Source organism: Antechinus flavipes, chromosome 3 (genome assembly GCF_016432865.1).
Source record: "Antechinus flavipes isolate AdamAnt ecotype Samford, QLD, Australia chromosome 3, AdamAnt_v2, whole genome shotgun sequence".
Taxonomy (NCBI): Eukaryota; Metazoa; Chordata; class Mammalia; order Dasyuromorphia; family Dasyuridae; genus Antechinus; species Antechinus flavipes.
This window is the reverse complement of record NC_067400.1, coordinates 558,872,044-558,887,781: the sequence shown is the minus strand read 5'-3', so window position 1 is coordinate 558,887,781 and position 15,738 is coordinate 558,872,044. Positions and strand designations below refer to the sequence as shown.

Below are 15,738 nucleotides of genomic sequence, written 5' to 3'. Positions count from 1 at the left end.
GTAGGGAATACCATGTGCTCCTGGGGTAACTGACAAATCCGGCTTGCAAGTGTTAATGTTCTAACAGCATGTCATCAGTTAGGTGGAATTCCTTCTCTAGACCTCTCTACTGTCCTGTTGAATAAAATCACTTTGCTACTGCACTTGGGTTATGACAAGTGTTCAGCCCTTTTAGTAAAACAGCAACACGATACTTATTTAGTATAAGTAGTTCCTTTAAATCTGTAGTTAGAAGAATCATTTAAGTCTGCTCTTTGAGCTGTGGATTTTTTCCTTTCCAGACAAAAAGGACAATGGAAGGCAATGCAGTCATGTCTCTTAGGAGTTTCTCCACTCTCCAAATGTAGATGGTGCCAAAGAGAAAGGATGTCAAGTTAGCCAGCTTTCACCCACTTCAGATGGGTGAAACATGTTTTCTCCAGTCAGGTCCCAGCATCATATTCTTACTTCACCCTTACTCCTAATTAGTTCATAGCAGCAAAGTGTCATACTTTCTCAGCTAGTCAAAGGCTCTAAGTCCTTTCCTCAGCTCTCAGTTCAGCTGCTGTTCATCAGTCTTGTTGTGTTTGTTCTAGATTCTGTGCCTTTCCCCTTCTGCCTACTGCTTTTTCTTGTCTTATCTTTTTATTTGACTTATGCTTTCAGCTTTTATTCTCTGGCTTCAATGGCTTATATCAGAACTTCCTTAACTCTCAGAAGGAGAAATATTAAGTCCACATTTCTATTACATATAATGGCAATAATAAATAGTCCCACTGCCCCAAATTCTTTGATGCCAAGTTTCTCAGCATTAAATATCAAAATCCTGCATATCATATTCAAATCTTCCCTTGGGAAACAATGAACTGAAACTATCTTTCCATTAATCATTGCTTTTACCCCTGACCGTATTTCAGTCAAGTCCCCCCATATTTCTCTGTGGAGATGTTCTTTCTCAGACTTAGAATTCTCTTAAATTGCTTCTCCCACATGAATATCCTTTATCTGCCTCTTTCAAAGAAGAAAATGTCCACACAAGAAAGAGGCATCATCTTGACTAGTTATTCAATCAGTTCTGAGTTCACGTAATTGAATCCAACTATATTTTTACATTTTATCCACAATAGACTGAAATTTTGTCAGATGCTTCATAGTAATTAGGGCAACTAGATATCTTAGTGGATAAAGTACTGAACCTGGAATCAAGAAAATCGCAGTTAAAGTGTGATCTCAGACCCTCAATAGCTCTGTGTTCCTGAAAATATTACTTAACTAAGGCTTGCCTCAGTTTCCTCATCTGTAAAATGTGGTTAACAATAGCATCTATCCTCTAGTTTTGTTGCGAGGATCAAAGAAATAATATTTATACAATGCATAGCACAATCCCTTGCATATATATGATAATGTACTAGTATGATTAATTACCTTGTCAGAAAAATAAAATTAATTTGATAAATTTGGATGATGAATTCATGTTGGTTCTTAGCTTTAGTACCCCAAGTACTTCAAAATCATGCCTTTAATTATATAAATCTAGTTTTAAATTGACCAGCAGAAAGGATGAAAGTGTCACCTCAGTTGTTTTCTATATGTTTCTATTAGTGAATAATAAAGTATCAGTTAACTATAATGTATTTCATTGGACTAGTATTATTGGCATTTAGAAGTGGCAAGCAGCTGAGAGTCTTAAAGTAAAGGAAAAACAGTGGCTGCCAAGAGTTAATTAACCTGGTCACAAATATGGAGACTTGTTATAAATTTGGTCATTTACATAGAGAGATTCAGACTTTGATAGATTTTTTTAAATTCTCAAAGAGTATAGCTGCATCTCAATTTTTTTCATCTGTAAACTTATCATAATTTTTCTACTTTTTAGGAATTTCAGGAATATAAAATGAGATATTTGTAAAGCATTTTGTAAACCTAAAACATGATATAAAAGCTAGCTCCAGCTATTCATTTTTTGCAAATGAGGAAACTATTATGAGAGAGATTATGCCCAAAGTCACACAAGTGACAGGGCCAAGATTTGATCTCAGGTTTTACAAACCTATATTCAGAACTCTTTGTATTACTCTGTTTTGCCTCTCTAGTGATTCTCTCCCAGATCTGAAGGAGATATAATTACATTTAGTAGTATTAGTTCTTGGCTACTGAAATCTGGGCTCTACTGTTAAAACTAATATAATTTACTTTTAAGATAATTAAAATATTGAACAAGTATTTTGTCAAATGGTTTAGAGGACTTTGTCTATTAAAATGAACAAGAAGACGTTTGTGTGATGAATGAAAAACCTGATACACAAAAGTCTGGGGCTATTAATAATTTATTAATTAAACTAGCTAATAATAAATTAATGGTTAGTAAATTCTTTTGGTAACCAAAAAACCAAGACATAGAGACTGGAAACCTTAATGTAATTTTGGAAAAGAGGATATACCTGATAGGTGAAAAACAACTATGATTGGTGAACTGTTAATGACAGTGGTGTCTAAAGGTGAGCTAAAAAGCCTTCAGCTCCTCTTCTGGAAAATGGGGCTTGATCATGAGACTCAGAAATCTGGTTAGAGAATTCCATTCTCCTCCAGACCACTCTGATAAGTTTTATCCTTTATAAGCTGGATTACCCTGAATTCCAGTGAAGAGGTTCAAAGACATGGGCTAATACCCTAGGGGTAAGGATTCACCTACATTAGATTCTACTTATACTTCAAACAGATATAAGGTCTCCTACTTGGATGGGTCCTGTCCAAGATCAAGAAGCCTATACCCCAAGAATTAGGACAATTTCCTCTATGAATCATATCCTTCAGAGACTACTAACTGATCAACAGGAGCAAAATAGAGGAAATGAGGAGATAATCTTAATTTTATAATTGGTTTTTAACATAATAATAAAATAATAATTTATTTCAATATCTATGTTATAAGAATAGGAAGAGGTGAGTCCTGGGCTTGCTAACAAGGAAGGTTCCAAAACTCTTCTTTATTTAGGAGAGATATTTATGTATGTCAGGTTCATAATAATCTGTAAATGGGCTGCCAGAAGAATAGCTGAGATTATTTATTACTATGCAGTCCCAACCTTTAACAATCACTCCAACTATTATCCAGATAGATACCATAGTTTAAGAAAGACAGTGCTAAATTGGAGAATATCCAACATGGTAAGGACACATGATAAGAATCAATTAAATGATTAGAGAAAGTCTTGGGTAGGATAGACCTAGGGGGAGATATAATCAAACAACTGAAGAACTATCTTGATAAAGTCTAGGCTTGTTCTGTTTAGCCCCAGTAGGCAAAAATAGGACCAAAGTAGGAAAGTTGTAGAGATATATTTAGGTTATGTCAAAGAAAAACATAACAACTACAGGAAAATGTCCAGTGTGATAGGTTACCTCAGAAGATGTTAATTTCTTCCTCACTGCAAGATTTCAATCAGTGATTGGATAACCATGTTGAATATGTCATTGTGAGGATTTTTCTTGGATAAAGATTGAACAAGATCCTTCCAGGATTCTGTGAAGTTTATTTGCATATAAGAACTTGGGGACCTGCCTCTCTTTCCTCCCTACTCTATTCCAATATTACTCTTAAATAAATAGGTGAGCAAAAATGAGTCAAATACCTAATGAGTTCCTGAACTGTTGTTATCATTGATTTAATATCATCCTCACTGTCCTTGCAGACTGACCCATATTGCCAACTGTAATCTACAGACTAATATACTGTTTTTCTTTGGACATACTTTTCATAATATGTAGTATATTTAACTGATTATTAATGATTATTAGACATACCAAGATTTTAAAAGGAAACTTGATAATTCACCTCAGAAATGAGAGTAAATTTAAATTCAATGTATAATTTTTCTAGGGTTAATATTTTTTATTTATGCCATAAGAGGAACTTTTGAAGAAATTTGGGGTTCATTTTTAAAATTCAATTTTATTTTTAGATCCTTACTCTTATTACTCCTATTTCTACTTTCTTTATCCTTCTCCACCTATCATCTCTTAACTTCCCATGTTGAGAAAGCAAGAAATCAAAATTGGAATTAGCTATTAAAAGAGAAGATTGAGAACCAAAGAGAGGACAATTTTAACTCACTATAAGGAAGAACATTTTGATAATTATGTTCTCTAGTTGAAGGATGGTCGGCTTTGAAAAGTAGTTTTCACTTGAATTATTTATTCCAAGGCTAGTTGGATGAATACCTGTCAGAGATGCTACAGAGAGGATTCTGATTCTAAGATTACATGTATAATTATTTTAGATAAAGGCATAGATATTTCAAATGATTCATGATTTTACTGATGTGGGTAATCACTAAAATAAATTACAAATACCTTACCCCAGTTTCTTATTGCAGAGGTATCATTCATGATGTTAGTTAAAACTATTCATTATCTAACTAATCAATCAATTTATCAATCCTTTCTATTTAGAAATTCTATCACGCTCTCCATATTTAGTTAGGTCAGTGAACAACAGATACAGATCCATAACTGGCCCACATACTAAAAGATAGAGCTTACATAGCTAGATACATAAAGATTAATACAGATATGATATATATATATATACACACACACACACACACACACACACACACACATATACATATATGTATTCTATTCATATGTACCTGATATGGGGTTTATAGTGTAGGCTCAATATGCATTTGTTTGTGGTGTGGAAGCTGTAACTCATGAAATCTATTTTATTCCCCTGATTTATGTATGCAGCTTCAAGAGAAATAGGATATTACTTTAACCAAGTAACTGTTGTGGTAAGAAAACCCCCTGTTTACAATATAGAATAAAAATCAGCAAAATGTTTTATTTGATCCATAGTTCTAAACAAAGATAGAAGAAAGAATCAATTGGCACATTGAGATGGGAACTGAAGTCTCTGTGGGGCTAGTAGACCTCTGAATGTGAGCCATTTCCCACAAGTACTTTCTGTATACATACAGTCATGTTGGGTTTACCACTTGAAGGCTTCTTACCTTGGAACAATTTGTTGTTTCAGGGGAGGGGAAACAAAGACCTCCTAATTTGTTAGGGAGTCTGAAATTGGACAGAATCTACTTCTTTTGTGTATTCTTACATAAGATTTCTGTTAAAAGGAAGATAAAACAGGAATTAAATATCCATTTACATGAAATGAAGTTTAATTGAAAAATCTTGAGTCAAATTAATAAGAAAACAAGCACTTTTAGTCTTTTAAATGCCAGGCACTGTGCTAAACACTTTATATTATCTCATTTGCTCCTCACAACAAACCTGTGATATAGTTGCTGTTATTTTACCTGTTTTTCAGTGGAGGAAACCAAGCCCATTAGAGATGAAGTCACTTGCCTAGTATCATACAGGTAGTGTTAGAAGCTGGATTTAAATTCAAGTCTTCTTGCCTATATGCCCCATATGCTTTATACTGCATCACTAGCTACCTCACAGAGGAAGTTTAGTTCTTCTCTTCTTTCTCTGGCATGACATAACTAACTAATTAATTAATTAGCTAGGTGGTCACTAGTTGACACTACCCTTATATTGCTGGCCCACTGGCTATACTGGAGAGTAGTCAGTGCAGGAAGTAGGTTTTATTTGTACTCAAAAGCAGGTGTCCCCAACTGAAACTACTTTTCTCTCTGACTTTTTTTCAAGAGTGGGCAACCTGACTGGTTTTATTTCTCTGTTTATCTAGAGATAGAATTCAGAACATGTTAAACATAGACAAGTCTTTCCAATGAGGTCTGAGTTTCCATCCTACAGAAGCCTCTTACAGCCAATTTACCTTATTTATAGGACTTAGATGATTTGCTTTTGGGGGAATGTGATGTATTGAAAAGTAAAGTAGCTGTAAATGATTTATAGACTCTGCTCTTATCATCCAGCTCTTCACTCTCTCTGGGGGGATGATTAAGGACAAGGTTTCAGGTTCAGAACTCAGAAGCACTTGAAAGAAATGGGCAATTTGGCAGAGGTTGGCACCACCTTTCATTTGTCTCACTATGACTGGGTATTTTCATGGTAACCATCAGTTAGTTCCATTGCCCTTTCTCTGTCCTGCATCTTGGCTGTTCCTATTCTTGTTCTGACAGTTCTGCAGTGCCCTAAAGCCCCAGCTTCAGATATCTGCCCCTGTGGGTCTCTCAGTTTTACAGAAGCTTCTCTGACTCTGCTGCAGGAAGAAAACAGAGTAGACCAGCAAACTGGATTCCTCTCCTAGGGGGTGATTTATATTTGCTTTGTATTTACTTATGAAGATCAGTATAAATCTGGCTATTTATATGTTTGGAGGTTCCCTCCTTCCGACTTTGTCCATCTAGTATAGTGAAAGGGCCACAGAATCTAAGAGACTTAGAGAATTATATGAGGACCATCCTCCAAAAACTGACAGGAAGTTGTTTCTGCAACAGCCCCAGTTCCAGAGTTCTAAGCAGCCATAGCCAGCCTTGCTCCTTCACCTGCCTCTTGTTTATATGATGCCCACTTGTTCCCAAGAACACTGTGTGGAGGAGTGTGCCCCAGGCTTGCATAGTGGTGTAACATTAAGTAATCATTGCTTTTTCTTGTTCTAACCTCCTTTTTAAATTTAATTGATGAGTCATTTCCCAATTGCTTAATGGTCAAAGTATATGAACAGACAGTTTTTTAGCCCAAGAAGTCAAATCTATCAATAATCCCATGAAAAAATGCTCTAAATTACTAATAATCAGAGAAAACCACATTGCACCCATCAGATTTATTAATCTGACAGAAAAGCAAAATCACAAATACTAGAGGGAATGTGGAACTTTTGGTGGAATTGTGAAACAATTCAACTATTTTAAAGAATAACTTGCCCAAAGGGCACTGTATATAACTCTGCATACCCAGTGAGATAGCTATACTACTACTAGGACTCATTAGCTGAGATCAAACCCTTAAATTGAATAATTTAGAAATAAGTTTATTAAGTCATCCACTAGAGGGAAGAGCTGAAAAAGAATTACACCCTACTGAGTGTCTGTAAGTTACACACTATGCAAGTTTCAAATGAAGGAACAAGGAAACAGTAGTTGATTGGCCAGTGTTGAGGCAATTTCCAAATAAGACATATTTGGTTGCTTGAGATGAATGTTAGGGGAAAATGCCTTACATTAATCTTTGTTCTGGCTGGGTTTCTATTTAGTATAACTTAAATTCTGTAGTGAGCATTAAATAAATCTGATTGCTAAGTGATAGACTTTGTTTCTCAACCATGAATGGGTAGGGTCAAACAATGAAATAGTTTTCTTATTGTTTCCTCTGCTTTGGACTTAAAGCCCAACATTCCTATCCTAGGAGAAACACAATTACAGAAGTAGATAGCTAGGTAAAGGTTTAAAATAACCTGAATCAGTGGAAGCATATCCTTCACTGCTCATCTTATCAAGAACTTGATAGAATTTAAGAAGTAATAGGGACCAGATTGGTAGCAACTATGAGTTGGATAAAATTGGATAAGCATGAGGACTGTAAATCAGGGGATTTAGACTTGTATCAGGTTCACTATACAATACAAGATTTCTGAGACATTGGAAGAGCACAAATGACCACATATATTATAAAAGTTAAAAAAGACATTCAAAATCTCATGATTCCTTCAATGTCATAAAAGTTGAACAAATTTATTTAAACATATACATTATATATTTCTTAAGGAAAAATTAAGTCAAGTTAAAGATTGTTACATTTAATTTATTTTATCTCTTATTTTAGCTGTTTCATGTAGCCGTCTGATACCTGCAAAAATTTTCCCTTTGAAATTCTGGAATATGCCTCATTTCCAAGGCAATTTAAAGAAATGCTTCCACTAAATTTGATTTTTCAATAAATAGCTAATATAGTAAAAACCAATTCAAGCCTTATGAAACTAGCCTAATACTTGTTCTATTGTCATTATTCTTAATAGAAATATTTAAAGCTATACACATATATATATTTTCACTATCATGCTATCACATATACACATTATCACATATACTATCAGTGTGTGTGTGTGTGTGTGTGTGTGTGTGTGTGTGTGTGTGTGTGTACAGAGAGAGAGAAATAGATATAGATAGATATATAGATATACCTTTGGGAATTTCCAGATTTTCACTTCAGATATTTACAATGTCTGTGGTACTTTGCCTAATCCTAAATAATTATTATGAATTTTAAGCAAAATATACCCAACTAAAATCTTGATAATTGTGTCATAATCTGGGTATCACATTTCAACTTAACAGCATTTTGATTGTTCCAACGATTTTTCCAAATAATTACAAAAACAAAAGTAGAAGCTAACAATATTGTGTTTTTAAAAAAATACAACAAAACTTTTTTTTGCCAGCAAATAACATTAATTTGGCTGAATACATGTCCAAATTTTATTACATAGAAAATCGCTTTACCCATTTATCAATTTGACATTCTATACTAATCACTTTCAAAAAACCAAAATAGAACAATCGCACTTTTAATTCTTATTCAAGCAATTTCTAAATATATTACCTTAATAACAAATATCAAGTACATTTGCCAAATATCAAATACATTTTCCAGTAAGATCTGATATACCTATAAAGAGTCAAACAACACAATAGGATAGTGAGAGAAGAACGTCTCACTTTAATTGAGACCACATAATTTAATTTTGAAATAAACTCAGTTAAATCTGGATTTGCAATCATAAAAAGTATCATTAAAAATCTGTTTTCCCAAGGACCATGTGCTGTCAGCAACTCAAATTATAGAACCCACTGCTTTCAGCTAACTCCATTTCAAAAGTTCATAGTGGTAGTTTCACATTCTCCTTCTTCTTAAAATATTTCAGTATTTACAAAAATCTTCAAGCCATAATTTGGCATTTTATGACAAGGGAACTATATTTCAATTACAAATTTAGTCTCTAATTAGTTTATATTGCCATGTATTTTAATTGACCAGTAAAAAGTTTTCTTTTGTTTGTCTGACTTAATTTCTATAATCCTACACTGGTTACCACTGAAATAGCAGAAAATAATATTTAGGGGTTTTGTTTTTAGTTTTTCTTCTTCCTAAAATCTTATCTCCTGAGGAAAATTGAAAGGAGTAAGTCCCTACTTACTTGATTGGAGAATTTATCATGAGGTTCCAGAAAGCTGGGAGAAGTGTTTCAAGTATGAAACTTTCTTAATCTTCCCTAGCACTCTAAATTAACTGGCTACATTTTTTAAACATAGAAGTCTTTATGCGAGGGATTCCCCTTACAAATCTTCCAAAATACCAGAAATTATCAACAACAACAAACACAGCACAAGGCAAAGATTTTCCTGTGAAAATAATAGGTAAAGGAAGGGGGGAGAGAGAGAGAGAGAGAGAGAGAGAGAGAGAGAGAGAGAGAGAGAGAGAAAGAGAGAGAGAGAGAGAGAGAGAGAGAGAGAGAGAGAGAGAGAGAGAGAGAAGGAGAAGTAGGATCCTTACTGTTGGAACATGAATATTCAGCCCATCAAAAATTCAATCCTGGACAAAAGTTTATTAGACCAACACACATACAAGCCTTCTTCATTAATCTGTGGTCATCCTAAATGAATGACTGTAGAAGTGATTGAATGTGGTCACTCAATCAACTAACTTGATAAAAGATTCCCTGATTGTAGGTTGCAGGGTTTAAATGACAGCCTTTGCTACCATAGCATACAGTCACAGATCAGGTGTCTAATTTATTTTCTAATAGTCATGAGAAGATTAGAGAAGAACAGGAAGAGAAATGGAGAAAAAGGAGAAAGATCAGATAGCAGATCTGTCCCTCCCAAAACCTCTTGCTTGATCAATCTAAGATGACTATTCATTTGCCAGTCAGAGTAAATAGGTTAGTTCTAACCCTCTTTGAGTAATTCCTCCAGTCAAGCTGGCACCCAGTTTCATAACTTTCTCAATACCTGAAGTCCTCCATCCTAATCCTGATCTGAGGTTAGGGGTACTTGATTGTATTGTTTTTGAACCAAAGGGGTTCCAAACATCCAGTTGATCCTCTCTGGTTTGAATTCCACATCTTGGATCAACTGTCTGTGATCCTCACCAATTCTTTAGCTGAGAACAAAACCTTAAACTGAAATAATTTGAATCTTATTAAGTCATTCAGCAGAGGGAGAGCCAAAAAGAGATGTCTCACTCCCCAAGTGTCTGTAAATTGCATATTATGTAGGATTCAAACAAAGGAACAAGGAATCAGTAGTTGATTGTCTAGCAGAGACAGTTTTCTTATAAGACATATGGGTTGCTTGAGATGTAGAGTGGGAGAAAACTTCAAAATAATCTTTAAAAAATCAGATCTGTGTAGGTTTCTATTCAGCATAAAGTAGGCTCTGAGGTCAGTATTAAACAAATTGGGTCTCTAACTAATAGATCTTATTTCTTGACCACAAAGAACTAGGTCAAAGTTCTTTTGTATCTCAAAAGTTACAAAGTATGTTTCTCAAAAAGATCAAAGAAAAAGGAAAAGGACTCATGTACAAAAACATAATATCTCTCTTTATGGAAGCAAAGAATTAGAAAAAGAAGACATATTCATTCATTTGGGGATGGTTGAACAAGTTTTCATATGAGATTGTGATAGAATGTTATTGTGCTATAAGAGATGAGAATATAAACTTCAAAAACAAAACCTGAGAAGACTTGTATGAGTTGATACAAAGTGAAGTGAGCATTACCAGAACATTGTACACTATAATAGCAATACTGTTTTATCGTAACAATTAACTGTAAAAGACTTAGCTATTTTGATAAACACAATGATCCATGACAAAAAAATTCTCAACAGTTTCAGAGAGAGAATTTACAAACTCTTGAATACAGATTAAAGCATTTTTTCTTACACTTTTTTTCTTTTTGTATGTTTTTCTTCTTTTGTATTTCTTTCTTAACATGGCTGATGTGGAAATATGACTTCATATCTATATAATTAATATGTTCTTAATGGGTGGTAGAGAGGTGAAACTGAAAAAAACAATTTAAAATTAAATTTTGAAAATTAAAAAAAATAGTTAATTGAGTTAACTGGCTGATTTGTAAATAGAAATACATTTCCCTCTAGAAGCTTATGAGCTATTTAGTAGGAGTATAGCTACTCACTCTGATTTTGAACCAACCCTCCCTTTGGGGAACTTCAATCCACTATCAGTGATTGGGTTTAGAAGGATTATAAATATTTATATAAGAAAGTGTTGGAATAGTGACCTGGCTATTACATGTCTTTCTAGCTATCTCTCTCTTTACCTATCTCCCTATCTCTTTATTTGTATGTTCATATAATAGCTAATGTTTATATAGTACTCTAACATTTGAAAAATTTTATAAATTTCATTTCATTTGTTTGAACCTCATAATAGCCATGTGAGGTAGATGCTATTATTATCTTGCATTTTACAGATAAGGAAACTGAAATTAAGTGACTTTTCTAGAATCACACCATTAGAAAGTGTCAAAAACTAGATTTGAATTCAGGTCTTCCTAACTCCAGATTCAACATTTTTTTTAGGCCATATAGTTGTTTTGAGATTTACATCTGAACACACACACACACACACACACACACACACACACAGAGAGAGAGAGAGAGAGAGAGAGAGAGAGAGAGAGAGAGAGAGAAGAGAGAGAGAGAGAGAGAGAGAGAGAGAGAGAGAGAGAGAGAGAGAGAGAGAGAGAGAGAGAGAGAGAGAGAGAGCGCTTTAAGATTGACCAAGCTAAATTCAGAGAAGTCATTGCCAGAAAGTTTGAAATGCTTTGGTCACAGTAGATATGGAGACATCATATATTAGGAAATGAGAGTGGCAGCAAAGAGAAGAAGAATGCCTACTGTTTAAATAATGGACCCTGCATAAATATAATAAAGTAAGAATTTCAGAAATATTATATACCCACATCTTATTTTTTACTTCTCAATCACAATATTGGCACCATAATTTTGCAATTAATTGTAATCCCAATAAAAACTAGGGATATATACTATAAATATTCAGTAAACTATTTAATTATTTATTGGTTAATAAACCTTGGTTAAGTACATGATTTTTATAGTTTAATATTTTCCTTAGTAAAAATATTATTATTTTTCTTCCTTTCAATTCTTCTTGCTCATTGTTAAGGAAAAGAAATATAGTCCTTTTGTAACAAATATGCAATGACAAGCAAAACAACTCTCTTCATTGGTTATCATCTATCCTCTTGAATCATGGTTGATTGCTACATTGAGCAATGTTAGGTCTTTCAATGTTGTCTTTACACTGTTGTTGTTACTGAACAAATTGTTCTTTTTGACATGAACAGAACAGGAACAATTTATTCACTAACAATAATAGAACAGAATGGTTGAACTAGTTCATTTCTTCACTAATCTCTATATTACTATATCTTTTTTCTTTAAACCTTAGCAACATACATTATTTTCTTTTCTTATAAACTTTGATAATCTGACTGTGAAGTGTAATCTTGGAGTTATTTTTTATTTGCTTTTCTCTAATTATTAGTGATTTGGAATATTTTCTTTCATAGGACTCTTAATAGTTTTGTTAATTTTCTTAGAAATCTGCCTATTCATATACCTTGACCCATACATATCATTTTAATATAGTATAATTTTAACACAGATTCAGCTTTTAGGGAATACAGACTGAGATAGGCTGTTAACATGTGTGTGCTTTCATGCCCACATGACCTGGGTTTTACATAAAATTCAATGCAGAAGTAAGTATATTTTATGAGTATTAGGAGATAATGTTAACTGCAAAATTTGAACGATGGAATCAGAAGCAGTAGTAAAGGAAATTTCATGTTCAAAACCAAGAGAGAAAACACATTATCTACCGGTTCTCTTTTGTTCAAACTGAGTAAACTTTCTGAAGGAGTAAAATTTCTTCAAATTGAGAAGGCTTCCTGAAGGAGTAGAAGTGATCTGAGAGCTGCTCTAATGTCAAAGTGCTGCACAGGTGGTCCTCCCAGCCCCCTACATTGGCAATGGTGTTTTTTCCCTTGGATTTATTCAGGTTTCTCTACACTCAAACTGTCATGGTTAGATAACATGTTCCCAGTTTCTATTAATGCTTCTTCCCTTGTTATATTTTCACAGCTCAGTGTGGGGGAACTGTTGAGGAAATGGAAGGGGTTATCCTGAGCCCTGGATTTCCAGGAAACTACCCCAGCAACATGGATTGCTCCTGGAGGATCACACTGCCTGTGGGCTTTGGTAAGTCTTATGGAGTCAAAGACTTTGTGTCCTCCTTTGTTCAGAACCCTGGACAGGATGTCATAAAGTCTGGTTTTAGGTCCCAGATCTGCAAATGTCATTCTGTGACTTTGTGCAAACCTTTTAATCATATTTGCTTATCTGTTAAATGGGCAAATAATACATGCTTCATCGGCCTCATTCAAAATTGTTGTCAGAGTAAAAGGAAAGCCTAGTTATGAATGTGTTTTGAAAAGAGAAGTTAAAATATTTTAAGAAATCTAATAAGGGATTGAGAAATGACTTAAAATTAAGAGGTTTTGAATATAAAACAATGTTTCAAATAGCATTTATTCATTTGAGATGAGTTTTAAGTTATGTTGGTTTACGATTCAGCATCATTCTGACTACGAATATTTCCATATATGGAAAGAGCCAGTGCTCGGGCTCTGTGTAGAACTGTTCTCATTTACAAGGAAAGAATGGGGTTTCTAACTAAGTATATATTTCTTTGCCCATTGAATGGGAAACAATTTATAAGTTGTGCCAAGGCTAAAGAATAGCTCACTTTGATAATTATAGCTTATTTAAAAAGGTGCTAGGGAAGAACTAAAGCACATTGAAAAGTTTTGTTTCCAAAACTGAATGCAATAAATGTTGATTAAGAGCTTATTGAAGAGCATTGGTCTTTGCATGAGGGGAACTAGAATAGTTTAGAAAAGACATGACTCCAGGTCTTATAGAACTTTTCTATAAGAAATAATTTTTTTTTATTAATGGACTCCAGGTGTAAGATATTAGAACCTCTCTGTGAATCAGGTAGTTCTTTCTAGTGTAGAAACTTCAGTAAAGCAGTATATCCCTAGGTAGTAAATTAAGGATTTAAGGGAACAAGAATCAAATTAAGAAAAATTTAAACATTCAGGTTTTGGTAGATGTCATATTCTTTAATACATCCTTAATGGTAGTTTACTATTTTTTTCATCTCTGTGCTGAACATTGTAGGAAACATGGAAAGAAGAGTCTCCTTCGAGATAGTAATATTAATTAATCAATAGGCATTAAACAGTTACTAAATAAAGCAAAAACAGTCTCTGTTGTTAAGGAACTTTCATTCTAACATGAGGAACCACAGATCACACACACACACACACACACACACACACACACACACATATATATATATATCAGAAAGAACAAAGTAATATATAATAAATGCAAAGATAGTACAAGTATATAGGAAGTCAGAGGAAAGAGAAGTTCTGTGAGCTAATCTGTAATTCATATAAACTTTCTTAGAAGGGGATAAATATTCTAGGTTGTAGTATGGTTTGAACAAAGATAAGGAGATAGGAATAAACAGGTGTGTTTTTTGAGGAAACCAGCTTGATTGTTTCCAATGTTAATGCACAAGACTTTGAACAGTTTGTAAAAACAAGATTCTAAACTCTAAAAAGTTCACTTATCACTTCCATCACACTGCCATTCACATGGAAAATGCTTCAACTTCTTTTACTCCCCATACTTCCAGTTTAGAAGGTAAATGCTACTTACAGAAGGAATTTGGCCATTGCAAACTCAGAAGTTCTCTTTGAAGCTCATATCTTCTGTGACTACTAATGCTATCATTATTGACTTGAACCCCCTCCAAAGAAAGATAATAATTGTTGATGTGTAGGGAGAGCATAGAGTTTCACAAAATACTTTATGGGAATCCTGTCACATGATTTTCCCCAAAGTCCCATGAGGCACAAATACAAAAGTGTAGAAATGAGGAAATTGATGAAAAGTTAAATGATTTACCCATAGAACCAAAACTACTTAATCTTGGAAGTTGAACTGAAATCCAAGTATCTTCTGATTCAAAGTCCAATACTATTTCCACTATATTATCACGTCTCTCTCAAAGCTGTAGTAATATAATCATGTTCAGTTCTTTCTTCCTCCTGCCACCAGTTAGTCTGTTCCTGAACCTTGTTGCTTTATTTTATTGTTGTTATTCAAGTGTTTTAGTCATGTCTGACTTCCTTTTGGGGTTTTCTTGATAGAGATACCAGAGTGCCTCACCAATTTCTTCTCTAACTCATTTTTTACAGACTTGGAAAATAAGGCAAACAGGTTTAAGTGACTTGCCCTGGGTCACATAGTAAGTGTTTGAGGTCAGATTTGAACTCAAAAAGTTGAGTTTTCCTGACTCCAAGTCCAGTATGCTATTCACTGAATCTCCTAGCTTTGTTCCCACTTATTCTGAACTCATTCAACAACAGAAAAAATAATGATTTAAAAAAGGTTTTCATTAGCAATTCAGGAAAAGAGGGAACAAGTATCAAGCGGTTAATTTAGAATACAAAATAATGGATTTGTAGAGCCCAGGATTTTTATCTTACAGTCTTCTTAGTCTGAACTTACAAATCAGAACCATGTTTTGGCTTCCTGTGCTAATATAGCTGCTACCATAAAGAGGTGGCATCTTGCCCCTAGAAGTGAGGTCTTCATGCAGCCACTCTGCTAATTAGTCCCTACACATTTTCACATTTCCA

At 34.0% G+C, this 15,738-nt stretch overlaps 1 protein-coding gene across 1 annotated transcript in view; it reads left to right on the top strand.

Annotated features, from left to right (window-relative positions):
• The window catches only part of CSMD2 (CUB and Sushi multiple domains 2), a 1,001,023-nt gene that overhangs the window by 847,266 nt on the left and 138,019 nt on the right, over positions 1–15,738 (top strand). The window contains exon 40 of the mRNA XM_051987630.1: positions 13,103–13,219. Coding sequence (XP_051843590.1) covers positions 13,103–13,219 — 117 coding nt within the window. The remainder of the gene's footprint in view (positions 1–13,102; positions 13,220–15,738) is intronic.